At 30.2% G+C, this 16141-nt stretch overlaps 2 protein-coding genes across 16 annotated transcripts in view; one reads left to right on the top strand and one right to left on the bottom strand.

The window, feature by feature from the left end:
* LOC117160744 (rho guanine nucleotide exchange factor 10) overlaps nucleotides 1–5291 on the top strand; it is a 46981-nt gene extending 41690 nt beyond the window's left edge. For all 11 annotated transcript variants that reach the window (XM_033341703.2, XM_033341701.2, XM_076624960.1 and 8 more), the window contains 8 exons: nucleotides 251–433; nucleotides 517–813; nucleotides 896–988; nucleotides 1050–1274; nucleotides 1355–1516; nucleotides 1632–1838; nucleotides 1917–2231; nucleotides 2371–5291. In XM_033341703.2, the coding sequence (XP_033197594.1) occupies nucleotides 251–433; nucleotides 517–813; nucleotides 896–988; nucleotides 1050–1274; nucleotides 1355–1516; nucleotides 1632–1838; nucleotides 1917–2231; nucleotides 2371–4239 (3351 nt within the window). In that variant the 3' untranslated portion in view covers nucleotides 4240–5291. The remainder of the gene's footprint in view (nucleotides 1–250; nucleotides 434–516; nucleotides 814–895; nucleotides 989–1049; nucleotides 1275–1354; nucleotides 1517–1631; nucleotides 1839–1916; nucleotides 2232–2370) is intronic.
* A 1165-nt stretch (nucleotides 5292–6456) lies between these two features.
* Nucleotides 6457–16021, bottom strand: LOC117160747 (transmembrane protein 47). Of its 5 annotated transcripts, XM_076627529.1 has the most exons (7): nucleotides 13784–14248; nucleotides 12739–12810; nucleotides 11626–12055; nucleotides 11015–11201; nucleotides 10793–10942; nucleotides 10614–10676; nucleotides 6457–10513 (listed from the first exon to the last, which is right to left on the bottom strand). In XM_076627529.1, exons 3-7 carry the CDS (start codon nucleotides 11677–11679, stop codon nucleotides 10299–10301), a joined length of 669 nt encoding a protein of 222 aa, XP_076483644.1. In that variant the 5' UTR covers nucleotides 11680–12055; nucleotides 12739–12810; nucleotides 13784–14248; the 3' UTR covers nucleotides 6457–10298. The 5 variants fall into 5 exon arrangements, with proteins under 5 accessions (XP_076483644.1, XP_076483804.1, XP_033197607.1 ...); XM_076627689.1 differs by lacking the exons at nucleotides 11626–12055; nucleotides 13784–14248 and adding an exon at nucleotides 15704–16021; XM_033341716.2 differs by lacking the exon at nucleotides 11626–12055 and having other exon boundaries at nucleotides 13784–14246.
* Nucleotides 16022–16141: the final 120 nt, after the last annotated feature.

The raw sequence follows: 16141 nt of genomic DNA, 5'->3' as shown, positions 1-16141 counted from the left end.
AATAGTATTTTTTATTTTTATAATTTTGATTCATCTTTCTCTATAGAGAATTGTTTTATACTTTGATAAAAGAAATAATTATTTTTGTATTCTATTTATATAGTTATTTTATTACAAGAGTCTATTAACAAATTTATTATAAAAATTATTGCGAACAATATAAAATAAAACTTTTAAGAAAAAGTTAGAATTTCTCCTAAATACCGATAGTACAGGTTTACACAGATTTACTGAAATATATATGTTTCAGGTTGAAGAGGAAAACAGTGCAATGGTGCAATTTCAGTGCATGCAGCAACGTAGGCAAACTCCACCCGCCCTTCCTCCGACACCTCCGAATTTAACTCCTCAACAGCTAAAACGTCGACATATAGTAGCAGCTATAGTACATTCTGAAAACAGTTATGTGTCCACATTACAGAGGCTAGTGAACGTACGTAAATATTAGTTCGAACCATTCTATGTACATATGATTCCTTCGAAGAACTTTATGTAAAAATATATTTTCCACTTCAGGATTACAAGAAACCATTAGAAGAATCCTCGCCGCCTATATTGAGCCAGGCAAAAATAGCAACATTGTTCCACAGATTGCCTGAAATTCTGCAATGCCATACGTTATTTAGAATTGCATTAGCCGAATGCGTACGTTCATGGGACAAGGACGAAAAGTTAGGAGACGTGTTTGTAGCAAGTTTCAGCAAAGCTATCGTTCTTGACATTTATAGTGGGTTTATAAATAATTTTTCAGTAGCTATGGATTTGGCTAAGCAAGAATCAAAAAGAAAGACTGCGCTAGCCGATTTTTTCAAGGTATAAATCCATAACAATATTTGCTAATGATTATATTCTATAGTAATTGAATTTTTATATAATGGTTATGATTGTATTTTAGGTGAAACAAATAAGTGCACACGATAGATTGTCCTTCTTTGGATTAATGGTAAAACCTGTGCAGAGGTTTCCACAATTTATACTATTCTTACAAGTAAGTATCTTTTATTTTTGTTTTTAACGGCTACATTGAAATAATGCAAACGTTTTGTTAGGATTTACTGAAACACACGCCACAAGGTCATCACGATAGAATGTCGTTGCAATTGGCGTTGACCCAATTAGAGAGTTTGGCGGAAATGTTGAATGAAAGGAAACGTGAAGCGGAACAGTTCCAAGCGTTTAAAGAAATGCTTCGACACGTATCTGGGAAATTGTCCCATCGACCTCTTTCGTCGTCATCTAGGTATCTTATAAGAGAAGATAATGTTACGCAGTTGGTAAGTGTAGTATATCCTTAACGCCATTTCAGATATTCTAATATAATTTGTATCATTTATATCATGGTAAATTGTTTTAGGAATTTAATCAAAACGGCATGATAACAAAGTCTAAAAGAAGAAGGTTATTATTATTGAATGATCTTGTAGTGTGCGTTTCGGTAACTCCAAGATCCGCAGAAGATTTTAGCGGGAGTGAAAGATTAACTTTGAAATGGACATATCCTGTGTCGGATATTGAGGTATAGGAACGGTACACAACTAATAACGATTACTAACGGTTTATAGTATATTTTTCATGACGAAAATTAATATCGTCAATAATAGTAATGTTAACAATATTATGTTATACTACAGATTCAGGATACAAGCACTTCACCAACGTTAAGTCGTTTACTGACTGCTGGTCTAAATAAATGCGGAAGCCTAAAATCTGACAAGAGCGGCGATTGCGGACAAGTGGGTGCCGATAGTCTCTGCGTAGAGATGAACGATCTAATGCATGACTATGAAGTTATGTCTAGGATAAGCGATTTAGTCGCACAACTAAAGGGTAAATACGAGGTAAGCCAAATTACATGAAACAAACTATGTTTATTTTGATTTTATACATATACAAATAAAAACATTTTGAATTCAAAGGGTATGACGCTTGAGAAAACTAAACAAATTCTGCAATCCATACAACTTTCAATACAACAAAAAGATGAAGACATGGTTTGGGCAGATAGTTGTTGCCTGCAATTAGTAACGAAGCAAGGACAGATGTACACGTTTCAAACCGAAAATCCTTTGGTGAAGAAAGACTGGATAACGGAGCTTAGACTAGCACAGCTAGCCTTGGATCCAAATAATTCGCCATCTTGGGAAGTACCTGAACAAGAACAGCGACCATCTACGAAAATGCCACTTTTCGTTAGTTCCCAACAAGTATATCATTCGCAACATCAGACAGAGGTAAGATTTTTACTACCATAAAATATTCTTTTTTAATTATTTACAAACATAATAATGATTATATTTCTAATTATCTTTTTAATTATCTTTTTTAAATTTTATCAGCAATATTTATACATAATAAAACGATGTTTTTCAGGTACGTTGCGGCTGCTATTATACCACGCAGAATCCACGTCCCACGAGACGTCGTGGAAGAAGTCAAAGTTACTTGTGGATATGTACAGGCGACGGTATATCCAGTCACGTAACAGTATTTGGTCAATCCACAACAGCCTCGGCAAGTTCCTTGAAGCAAATTACAGCTTTTGATTTGGTAGAGACTAGAGTCGCCGCCATAGAGTTCGTAAAGGGTGTTTCTTCCGATCCACTCTCATTAGCGAGCGATCTCGTGTGGATGGGTACGGACTCTCGGAAAATTTTGATCTACATCGCCTCGGAACCTGAAAAGCAAGAAGAACTTGGAAACTATTCCGTCTCAGGTCCAGTGATACAAATCAAGTATCATTGTGACAACGTTTTCGTCGCCCTAGGAATTGGTTTACTTCTCCTGTTCAAAAGGCAAGTGGACGGCACTTGGAATCTGAGAGATCCGTTTGTAATATCTCTAGGCAGCGAACCGGTCTCTTGCTTGATGCCAATTAACGCGTCTGTCTATGCTGCTTGCGGCAAAAAAGTTTGGGTACTTAACGCAGTCAGTGGTGACATTACGAAAAGTTTCAGCGCGCAACACGAACACGTTGGCAGTGTGAAACTTATGGCTCATTCCGGAGTAGGTCTCTGGGTTGCTCTTAAGAATTCCAGCACCGTTTGCCTGTATCATACAGAAACTTTCAAACACCTGCAAGACATCAATATAGCATCCAACGTGTTGAGAGTAACGAGGTCAAACAATGCCTCAAATTCTTGTGGCGATAACTTAAACAACAATCAAACCGCAGTCACTGTGACAGCACTTTTAGCGTGCAAGGGCTTACTCTGGGTCGGTACAAACGTAGGCATCAGTCTTACGATTCCCCTGCCACGGTTGGAAGGAGTACCTATCATTAGTGGCCGTGTAAATATTTCATATCACGCGCACTTCGGTCCTATCACCTTCTTACTTGCCATTCAGAATCCAAAGAACACGATAAGCTGTACAACCGATGAAATCGCCGACGAGGAAACTGTACAGTTACGGTCAAAGGAATCTGATAGTAGTAGGAATAGAGATCGAGCAAGTTTGGATTCCTCTATGTCAAACAGTATATTGAAATTGAAACAACAATTGGCGAGCAGCCCAGTAATGTTAAGACGAAAACGTAGCAAAGAATACGAGTACAGAGGTTCGAAGACACTTCCCAGAGGGCTCGGATCTGGTGGGGGCTTTCTGTCAAGCTCGATGTCCGGATCGCAGAGTTCTGGAGAGAATTGCGACGTCTACGGCTTATACGGAGAATTAATGTATGTGAAAGATTATGAAAACGAGAATAGCTCTGGTATTGATTTAATTTACGAGCCACTAAGAAGAAGCGATCCAGAACTGGCAGCCATACCAAATAAAGTTAGTACCTTAGATCGTAGACTGAAAATGAAAATTACCAGACCCAGATCGCTCGACTTGTCGAATTGGTCAGTCGATTCTCATGCAAGTTCTCTCTATACGTCTTCTGGCTCTGAAGAGAATCTTTCATTGAAAACTGGCAAATTATCTCGAAATAGTAGTACAGCTAGTCGAAATGGTCCTTATGAAACGACTACTCCCAACAGTAGTATAGCACAGTCTGTACCGGAAACGATATCACCGCCCAATAATTTGAAAACGAACGGTAAAAAGATCAATAAAACGTTGCAACAAATTGAACAGCCTAAAAAAACCGTTCTAACATTAATGGGTGGTCGAGGTTACATCAATTGGAGACAGTTAAACGCGCAATCGGTCACCGACAAAGGCTCTAAATCGGGTTACACTTTCAAAGATCCTAACAGCAACGATGCCCATATCGTATTGTGGGAAATGAAGTTATGATACTCAGTTACACTAGGCCTATCATTACGCCAGTATGGATAGAAATGTTTAAAAAATGCTTTCAATAGCCGATGGCGAGCTCTGTAGTATCGGCGTATAGGACCAAAAAAGGAAAAAAAAATAAGAAACTATTGTCAAACTGATATCCACTTAATTAATAAGGATACTCGGTAAGGATTCGTTAATTAGCGTAGTTTTTAAGTTTAGTCGCAACGAGTGTTCGATATGAATATCTCTTGGAACTATGTTTGAAAATGATGTTCAACATTTCTCGAACGTTCTTATCGTTTGCAGTGCAAAGATCTAGTTTTTTCGTGTAGCTCTCTAAACAACACAGAAAGAGGAAGTAGAAATCTCGTATTTTATTATACACTCTTTAGTCCTTCAATACGGTCAAGATCTTATATTCCTTTCTCTTAGGCTGTTGTGTTTCTTTCGTGTACACTCGTATATGTTTATTTATATTTTTCTTTTATTTAAAAGAGTAAAGAAAAGAAGCACATTTAACGGAACAAAAGGCGTTGAGTATATGTGTATAACTATATAAACGTAATTAAATATTGGGTTTTGAAAATATGTACTGATATACGAGTGTGCGCGTTATTGGAAGAAAGAATTAATCTTTCAACGTGTATTTTAATAAACATTGTTATTTCTGTAGTTACGTATAAAAACAATTTAAAGCAGTGGTATTCTTATAAATAATTGAACAAAAAATCGAAGATTACTAATGGATTAATTTGAAATTTAATATGGCGGATGAAAATGAACATGATTTGAATACCATTGATTTGAAATTCCATATTTCGAGCTTTTGTGTTATTCGGTGGGAATCATGTGATGTGCACATGAATTTGTAAGATATATGAATATAAAACGTTATCTTACGCTTTATACGCAGGACGTTTCGCGTCGTGAGGGAAAGACGATAGAATTTTTAAGTGTTTCTCGTGTTTTCATTTCAAATCTTGTAAATGAAAGTTTAAAAGAAAACCCCAATTTTTGTAAGCTGGGGACGAAATAAAGTGCACAGAGCAGCGCCTGTGATTTAACCTTTTTGATGCATTAACTGCGCCTAGCATACGCAAAATCTTTGACAATATTTAACATTTTCTTTAAGTTTTTTCTTGCATCAATAAAATAAAGAAAAAAAAAAAGAAAATTCAAAATATACAACCAAATTTATTGGACACATTTAGTTTTTTTATTGGTAGAATAAAAGTGAAAAAATTTGAAGTTTGGTTTTTCTAATGCTTTAAAAAAAAATGAATCTCATGTTGCTATTGTTCTTTACTAAATGATGTTATAGATCATTCGGTAATATTTAATAGCATTTTTTGAAGGTACGTAAGATATATTTTATATCTTTTATAAACGTTAGTACGTTGAACATTTTTGATATATATTTTACTGCCAAACGCGATAAAGATTTCTCAAAAGAAGGAAGAAAAATGGTGGTTGAGAGAAAGGATGCGCAAAACAAAAAGATCTCTGAAGATCGATGACATTGCATGTTGTCCGTTCTTTACTTGTGATACGATCGACCAGGCAAAAAAAGAGGTTTAGAAGATGGAAAAAAGTTTATATCAGTTACCCAGTGAGAGAAGTATATCGTAGTTTTGTCGCAAATATGCTGTTAAGTTTTTCGCTACCGGCATGGACGAACGAGTCTGCGTGTACATATCATATTTTCCGAGGAAATTAATTTTTATATCGCAAATGAATCCTGGATAGATTTATATTTTGTACACTACTTTTTTTCTGTTTAGGTTTATATAAATATATACATAAATGTAATCTTATTTTGTATTTATACGAATGATACATACACGTGGAATTTATTCAGCAATACTTTATTTTACACACACGGTACACGCACACGTTATACACACATACATTGCGCGCGCATATATTTATTACTTAAAAAAAGTCGTAACGTTGTATTATTGTTATGTACGAAACTCGAAAATTTTGTTACGTTAGCGTTCGAAAAAGCTATTCGATTCAATGATTTTCACTTTGTATTACTATATTGCTGGATATTATAATTATTTAAAAAACGAATGTATAAAATTCTTTATTCCTTCTACCTTTCACTTTCTCAATTATTATGAAATATTTGCAACTTCATAATTAACAACAATTTGAAGATTAATAGATTTATGTTACCATATGAGTATGTAAGGTTTAAGTAGTAAAATAAAATTCTGAATAACATAGGTTTTCAAGTATATGGTTTATTCTTTGTACAATATTACGATATGTTTACATCATAATATGGCGCATAAATAATTTGTTATTCCTACATATAATTCTACTCATATCGCTTCGAATATTTCTTAACGCAGAATACGAATTTACACATTTTTTTATTCCTACGTTAATAACTTTCATGAGACTTACTACGATATGCATGAATAAGTACGATATGTGTACTATACAATATGAAATAAGTATTTTACGTTTCACTATTTTTGTCAGTTACCTTTTTTCATGAACTTTTTTACGTACAATGAATCTTCTACAACATAGTTTTGTTCCTGTAAATAATTCTTCAAAAGTTTCCTTCTCACGTATTAGAATACGATGTATATTTATTACAATGTACAAATTAGAAAATAATCATCATTGAAACAATTCTCTGGTAACAAAAACTTCTCTATAATATTCCGTCAACATAAGTGTAATATCTCGAAAAAAAAGAAATACATAATAAAGACATTACAGAAATTACACATTTACAGCAGCATTCATTTAATTATTTTCATCTCACTACTTAATTTCAATATATGTATATATTTATTATACATGACAGAGAATTCATTTTTGTTTCAAGACTGTATGTATGCATGTATGTAACAAACTACTAAGGTTTTTTTTACTCTGGCATGGTGCTCTATTAATTCTACATTATATCTATAGTTATTTAATTACAATCATCTTCGTCTGCTTGCTTACATATACATATATCGTGATAGTAGAGCGGAAAATGAATTTATCTACATTGCACTTCTAATACAGAAATACGAGCTTTGTTGACAGTTATTTAACAAATCGCTATATATAGCGGTATTTTCTTTTAAGTTAAAAATGGTGATTTCTCTTGATTGCAACTTCGAAACGTGGATTCGATTACGTAAATTCTCAGAAATTACAATTTGCAACATCTTAGAACATTAGTTTCTTGAAACTTTACTTTCTATTCCCTGTTTTTTATTTTAAGGTACTAAAGTATAAAGTACAGCAGAAAAGATGCACATACAAACAGAATACTTACATTATATATTCAGTTTGTGATAACATGAAATGTCCCCCTTTTTTATGCTATAAGTTGTTTGTTGTTACTTATAAACGTCTTAATTAACATATAGTAATTTGTTCATTTTTCTCCATCTTCAAACATATTTCGATATTTAATTATATGCTTAAATCTTACATGGTACTTCGTTTAAAAGTATATCAAAATCGAAAGGCGCAAATCGACAGTGTTTGTTAAAGAATCAAACGCACTGTAACTCCTTAACATTAAAATACGAATTTGTCTTTCATTGTAAAAAGCATGATTGATTTGCCGCGTCATACGAAGTGCATGTACGGGTTTCCTGTTTCAAACCTTTTTCTTATTAGAGTGTCGCCATAACTGCAACTGTTATCATTCTATTACATGTATTTATAAAATACCTATATATACATATACGTACACGTATGTAATGCAGATAACATAATAGATAATACCTGCCCGAGCTGCCTCTATTCTGTCGCACACTTAAATATTTGGTGCTGTTTTTAACTTAAAATATATTTAACTCACGGGGAAGTTGAAACTTCTCCTTACAGACGGTAGATGAAAATTATGAAATGTTCATTCCATAAAAATCAAGTAGAAAAAAGATATGGTTACCAATTAAGAGTTACTATGAAATACATAATACTGCTAGAAATTTGTTTTTATCCAATTTAATGAATTTTCAATATTACTGTTTTTGGTTTTCATTTCTGTAATATTGAAAATATCATTAGAAACTTATAATGCATACATATGTCAGCTCTCACATTGCATACATGCTTGGTAAATGGTGTGATAATTTAATATAATTACTCTTAATACGATGACACATACTAATCTTTCCTTTTATTAAATAAAAATAAAACATAATGAAAATATTGAAATATATAAAGTATTATAACAATTCATACCAGCGTTATAATTTGTTCAATTTATACAGACCACCTCGAACATTTAATTACATTAACATATTGACAAAGGATAGATATACATGATTTTATTTATTTAAGTTTAATGATTTTACTCATTTAAATTAAGGCAGAACAAAATAGTCATTTTTATTATTATTATTATTAATATGAAACTAAACCATCTACACGAATAAAAATTTACAATTAAACATCTTTGCCTCAATTAGAGATATATAAGATAAATAACTAAAGATATTTTTTATAATTAAATCAAATATCATATCAGTTCCAGAATTACATTGTCCTGTTTTTTTTCATACACTTTTTGCAATAAAAAATATTTATAATTTAAATAACTGTACTTGAAATATGAAAATTACATGCTTTTACATGTTCTAGAGTACAATAGAAAAAGATTTGCACATTTGCACTTTTATTAACAAAGAAAGACTTTAGAATAATCTGTATAAAAATCTTAGAAATAATATATAGGAATTAATGATCATTTATCCGTAAAATTATAGTTATGCGATGGAAAACTTGATCATTATATAATACTTGATCATTCATCTCAAAATACCTTAAAATCAATAACTAATCAAAATTGATACTAATCAATAATGTGCCCAAGCATGCAATTATTTTCTTCATAGGTGCTACTTTCCTCCAGCACAGAAGACCACTTGAAATTTTTGTTATTTCATTTATATAGTTTGTGTGCGTGTATGTAATCACAATATATCGCTTAAAACAATTTTTGGCCAAGTTTTATTGCAAAATGTATGAAGATATAAATAATAATAATATACCAAAAATATTAGTGAACGCCTTGATAATATAAATCATTTGATTAAAACAAATATCACTTTCAATAATAGTAAGAAAAATAAATGCAAGCAAGTAATAAATTACTAGCATCTAATATATATACATATAAATGTATATGTACATACAGTATATAAGAAATAAACGTAATAAATAGTAACTAAATCAAAGCTGCAATTTTTATATAAAAATAATAATTGATGATACTCATTCTTTGACTAAAGATCAGGCAGTATCTGAGCCTATGATCGTATTAATTACTCGTACGTTTTTTAACTTTTTGTTACTGGAATCTTTGCCTAAATCTTCATAAATGAAGAAGTATCAAACTTTATTTAAGTACTCCGGTATTGTTTGCTATTTTCGAACGGCAAATCTCATTTTTAACGTCGGCCAAATACGATAATATATTGTTGATGCAGGCACAGTAATAAACTTTAACAAAAAGTTATAAATGCTAGCAGATTGAGTAATTCATATTAAAAATATTGCTTGTCACTTTACTCTAAAAGTAAGCAATAATGATTATGGCTTTTGTCACTTTACTTTAAAAATAAGCAATAATAATTGTGGCTTTGTTGTAATGTTTCACAGGTAAGAAACGCAACATCAATGCTACCATTGTAATAATGGTATGAAAAGTTAATTAACAAATGTAAAAGGAATGATGTAAACATACTACATAAAAAATATTTGTAGTTATATAATATACATAACACATAATTTTATAATAAACTGAATGGAGCAATGGTCCCAAAATTGTTACTATGAGAAATTGGAAATTGGTAACCCACGAACGAATTAATCAAGTTTCAGTCAATTTACGAACCTTGTTTTCGTCGATAAGATGTTTTGTACATCCTATATCAAAGTGATAATTATGTCCAATACATGTTGGTGTAACAAGTAGACTATATATAAAAACCATTCACTCTTATACATGTGTACGTTTTTCTCCATAAATGTATCAAATGGTGAGGACAGAAAAAGAAGAAATTAATCACCTAGAGAACAACGTCGGGCAGGGAGCAATGCCACTAGGCTAATTGCGTCCCACTTCGTCCACCATGATGTCCCATACCAATCATAGAACCGCCGCCACCGACATCATCGCGAACGATTTTTCTTTCTTTGTAATAAATTTCTTCGCTTTCCTTATCGCATAATAACAACACTGCTCCACCAAACAAAAATATAGCTGCACCCCAACCAACTCCGTATGCCCAACCAAATTCCCACATTGATCGGTTTCCTGTATAATATAATTCTTATCATATAAAATATTTAAAAAGGTGGAATTGATCATTTGGTAGGAATTTTAAAATATATATTTTAGAGATATACAAACTTACCAAAGTTAAGTTCTGCAGCAAAACACACTGGGTATATTACTAAAGCTATTAAGAGTGATACCACTAAAATATAAGAAAAATATAGATATACTTTACAAAAATATATACACTATACATACATATATTTATATTACAAAAATACCATACATATATTTACTGTTTTAAGTAATGAATCTTACATGCAAATCCCATGCAGAAGACTGCAAATCTATAATATTTATGTTTGTCACGATTATCTTGTGACCTCAAACCAAGACCAGTGAGGATCGTTGCTGCAATATCTGTTATTAGACATACGACACATAAGGCAGCAGCTGCTTTTATATAAGCTGTAAAGATAGAAAAACTAAATTAATTGCTTAAAGAATTCTACCAAATGTAATTATTTTGTTTGAACATACCAACGTCTCTAGCTTGGAAACATCCTGCCGAATCTGGCACATTAAATGGGAGAGGAGTAGGTGCTGCTTCTTCAATGCAATGTGCAAATAGACCTTGTCTCCATCCCAATGCCATTAACCAGTCGGTAGAGGCTAAACCCATTATCATTAATAATATTACTATTATTCCACATATGAATGCTATCACCTGTAACATAAAAACAAAATTGCACCTTTATCATTTAATTCAGAAAAGTATATTTTCATCACTAATTCTGTACTACACAATACTATAGAATTTTAACTCCAATATTATTTAAGCCTCTCAGAAGGCAAACTGATCAACTGCACTTTCTGAACTATGTAAGTTGAACTTCTCAAAGTACAAATACAACTTCTATGTATACATTTTCAGATTTGTTTCAAACTTGACCAATATAATTATGATACTAAAGTGCCTTTACAAAGTTGATAAAATTTCAAAATACTTTGTATAATACATAATATATTTATAAAAAGTTTCTACAAGTGTTCAAATACTTTCATAAACTACTGTACATAAACAATCAATCATTACACAAAGTACTCATTATCACCTCTACAAACTTATAAAAAAGACATCCCGAATATACCTGTGCGATCTCAGTATCGCCCATGTGATCTTCCGCGACTGTATACATGATCATCGTAAATCCAGCGTACACTGTTAAGATTAGTCCCAACGGACAAAACCAAAATGCACCTATCTAATTAAGAGGGTCTCGAACTCTTCACACTTTCTTTGGTCTCTTCAACGAATACCATTTACGGGACATCGTACACTCCTCCGCACATCACCCTCAACAGACGTCGAGAAAGCATTTAGAAACGATTCAGAGACATGGAACTCTCCCAAAATGACAAACACTTCCAGGGTAAACACAGCTCGCGTTTCCCGTATATATACCTTTGTTCGATACGAATGAAACAATAATTTTTCTAATCAAGTTCCCGCTTCGAACGCCACGCGAAGTACATTTTGTTGGTAGAGCTATCTCCTTTGTTTCTATATTGGTTTATTCACTAAAAAAAAAAATGGAAAAATATCGTTTGGCTAGCAAGATCGAATAGAGACAATCTCCATCCGAAGTTGGGGGAGTAATTGGGTTCCAGGGAAGCTGCGCCCATTAAAGGTCGTGGCGCAGTGCGCGTACGTGATAGAGGGTGCTTTTTAGGATAGACGAAACTTGAGACGAACGCTTCCATTTATAGAAATTTTCCTAATCACGTGACTGTACAAATAATTCAGCTTTCTTAAGTGGATGTTGATATATGTATTCTATCTTTATTGATATATTGTATGTTATTAATAAAATGCGGATGTTTATACATTTTTATATTTTTAAGAACATAATCAAAAAATTTGGAGGCAAATAAAAATTCCTTTCATCCACTAAATATTATAAAGTACTATACTTTAAATATTATGTGGATTTTTACACCCTTAAATTTCCCAAAAATGCATAAACATCCCCAGTCTAATTATTAGCAATAGTAATAATATAACATAGGGATTCGAAATTTAGTCATATTGATTGATATTTTTAAATCAAATTCCATTTATGATATTTTGATCAATTCGTAATTTAGAATAATTTTTAATGTTTTATAATAATATATCTGTAATTATAAATATTTTGAGAATATAAGATAAGATTCATACAACATATTGAGGTTAAAAATAAATTAAAACATTTGAAACTTACCTTGAAAGGTCTAGTAATAGTGATTGTTTCAATAGTGGTTGCTTGTGGCATTGTTTGTGTCTATAAGTGTATCTGAAAATAAAATTAATTCATAATAATAAAAAAAAAAAATGAAAACAATAGTACTAATAGAATAAAATTGTAAGTAATGTAATGGAATCATTGATCATAAAAATAATCATCAAATAATCATTTTGTAAAAAATATAAATAATAAAAGAAATGAATAACCATTTATAATGATACGTTAAATCAGATAAACGAAGTAAAGATCATTGTGGTAAATTTTTTTCATCTATTTTATATTTATTTTTTATACATAATATATTTTACAAAAATGGAAAGTTTACTTTCTAAAATCACCTTTTATAACTTTATTCAGTATGTGTACAGCTTTTAAAATATTTTATATTTTAATCAGTACAAACTTCTTAACACATTGCAGTAGAAGCTTCTATCTAATAATATAACTTGAGTTAACTAACATAGTAAACTATACTTGTTATAAATTCCAGAAATAGAAAAATATTATACACTGAGTCAACCTGTTCATGTATATCAACCATAAATTGTTGGTTTTCTAAAAGATTAACACATCTTAACAATCATCAATTCTGTTCTAAAAGCAAACCACTTGTTATTATGAGAGTGGCATGATTCCTTAACAAAATTATATTATTTACCGAGTCCAATGTGTCACAAGAAAAAATAGAAGTTTCAACTATTTTTTAAATAATATACATATTAAATTATATTTTATTAGAAAGCCTACAAAATTCAGACTATTACAAATATTTTAAATAAAACTTTTTTTTAAATAGATGGATAACTAATAGTTTTCCAACACTTCAAACTTTTCATTTTAAAGTAATTTTCTGATAAAATGTATTTTTCTTAGTTGAGTCACTCTTCTAGGAAACAAACAGGGTAATAAAGATTTGCAATATCCTATATCACTGACGTCCCGCACAATGCGCATATCATCAATAGTGCACTACTTATCCGATGAAAAATAATTTTTCATCTTAACAAAATAAGACACTTACAAATGATTGGTATATTCACTCTATAACCTTATCAGTCACTACACACACATCGAACATTTAATAAATAGATGTGAGTTTAGAGTTTGCTAGCTTAAGAAAAAGTTGTGTATAAATATAAAATCCGATTCAACGATAAAAACAATAATGTGATTCAATCTTAAGGGTTATGTCACTAGAAATGTCAACACAAGTTTCAACAATACATTTACTATATGTATACTGAAGTATATTCTGGTACTACTGATACATATACAATAAAGGAACACAGATAGACACAATGAATAATCGCTTGGAGAGCTTGTAAGGGACGAACACTCTTATTGGTCCTCCTTCTGTTGTAATTTGTAACCTCGACACTGATTGGCATTTCCATCCATTTTCTTAGGTTATGTTGTCAAAGTAGCTATATTAAAAATTAACATTAAAAATTGATATAATTAAATTGCTATATTAATTTTCAGTGCTCTAAACTTTATATATTTCTAAAAATGTCTCTTATTGTGTCTAAACATATACATATAATAAATCCAATCTGTTTCATAAGTTATTTTTATCAATAATATTAAATAAAAATTAAACAATAAAAATAACGGTAATGTTAGGTAATAATATAATATAATATAAAGATAATATTAATTAATAAAGATAATGCAATAAATTCTTTCGTAATTGTTGTTTGTATATATAACATGAATGAAAATATTTAAAATAATATTCTATATTTATATTTATTTTAAATATTTTATATTTACAATAATTTTATATTTAACAATAATATAAACATTTATTTAAACACTAATTATATGTATGAATATGTTGTGAATCGACAAGTTTTTTAAAACTCACGTATATTCATGCGGAACTTTTGAATTATAATATATGTTGCATTAAATACAATGAAATTTATGAAATTAAAGATATCATGCGCAATCTAATATGACAATTGCATTTAATGATATATATCTCAATTTGTATGTAACAAATTATGTTATATACATATAAATAATAAAATTATTTGTATGTAACAAATGCATGTATATAAAAAATATGCTACATGCAATTTAGTAATTAAAAATAGTAAATTATACCAATCATATGATATAACATTATTATATTACATTATAATGTTTACTTGAAATTTTCAATACTTATTGTGTTCTAAGTAAAAAAATTGAAGTAGTTTATTGACAATTTAATACAAGACAAAATTTTGGAAAAGGTTGATAGTACAAATCTGGTTGAGCATGTGAAACATGTGCATCTTTCTAAATATGACGATGACGTCAGTGAATGACGTCAGCACCATTACACGCTTCTTTAAACTAACACATAAACCTATCTACATTATACATGTGAATATCGTTATATATCAAATCTAGATTTTATGTCATTTGATGTTTCAAATGTTTATACATATATCAACATCAGTTAAAGAAATTATTCAACTAAAATTAGAGGAAAAAACATAACTGAAACATACATAAAAGCTGTGATTAGTCTTAAAGGATTTCATTATTTCAATATCTATATCTTAAACAAATAAATGTAGCTGATTTGTGAAATCATGTATACTTGAAATGCGATATCATTTTTTACGACGCCTGAGTAATTTCAACATTCTTTCATTAGAATACTGATAAAAGATTGTTTTCATGACTAAATACATAGACTGTGCTATAAAATCATATAATAATTGTAAATTATTATGTTACATATAGAATAAAAATAATTAACTAAATTTTGATAATTTTTCTGATTATTCATAGATCAAAAAACAACCAACAACATGTTTCATTATTATTACAGTTAATAATAATGTTTCAACATTATTGCAGTAAGGCTAACTGTGAAATTACTATGCCCATTTAGATATACATATGAAGATTATAAGTGAAAAACATGATAAGTCACATTTCCTACCTTTTATAAAAGAGCAGTTTTAAAATTCGATGTGTTGTCAATCAATTAGACACTAAAATTTTCTTTAAAAATATTCTTAAACATTCCAAAAATATTAATAACAATATGCAGATTAATATTAATTAATTTAAACTAACATCCTAGTTTTATCACTAATTTTTGAAAGGCTTGCATCTTCGAACCTATCAGATTATTCCTTTTTCTAACTATTTTATATTAAAATACTATTTTTTAATTTAAAAATAAACAAGTAACATAGAGATTAGAAAATTAACGTGTCATATTTTTTCTCTGTAGTCTTCATAACGAATCGTAGTTGCAATAAAAGATAATATTTAAGAAAACGAAGTTAGTATTGAATACTAAGCAAGATACAGTTTATAAAATATAAAATATACATACATATAATATATATCTAAATTATATAACATTAATATA

This window comes from Bombus vancouverensis, chromosome 1 (assembly GCF_051014615.1).
Source record: "Bombus vancouverensis nearcticus chromosome 1, iyBomVanc1_principal, whole genome shotgun sequence".
Lineage (NCBI taxonomy): Eukaryota > Metazoa > Arthropoda > Insecta > Hymenoptera > Apidae > Bombus > Bombus vancouverensis.
This window is presented reverse-complemented; position numbering and strand designations above follow the sequence as displayed.

Bases quoted from the DNA above. Each gene is read 5' to 3' on its own strand.
- LOC117160747 (XM_076627529.1), bottom strand. From the start codon at position 11,679: ATGATCATGTATACAGTCGCGGAAGATCACATGGGCGATACTGAGATC. The intron at 10,677-10,792 runs GTAAGATTCATT...CTTATATTTTAG, and splicing joins CTTCTGCATGGGATTTGCAT to TGGTATCACTCTTAATAGCT. The intron at 10,514-10,613 runs GTAAGTTTGTAT...TATATTATACAG, and splicing joins TGCTGCAGAACTTAACTTTG to GAAACCGATCAATGTGGGAA.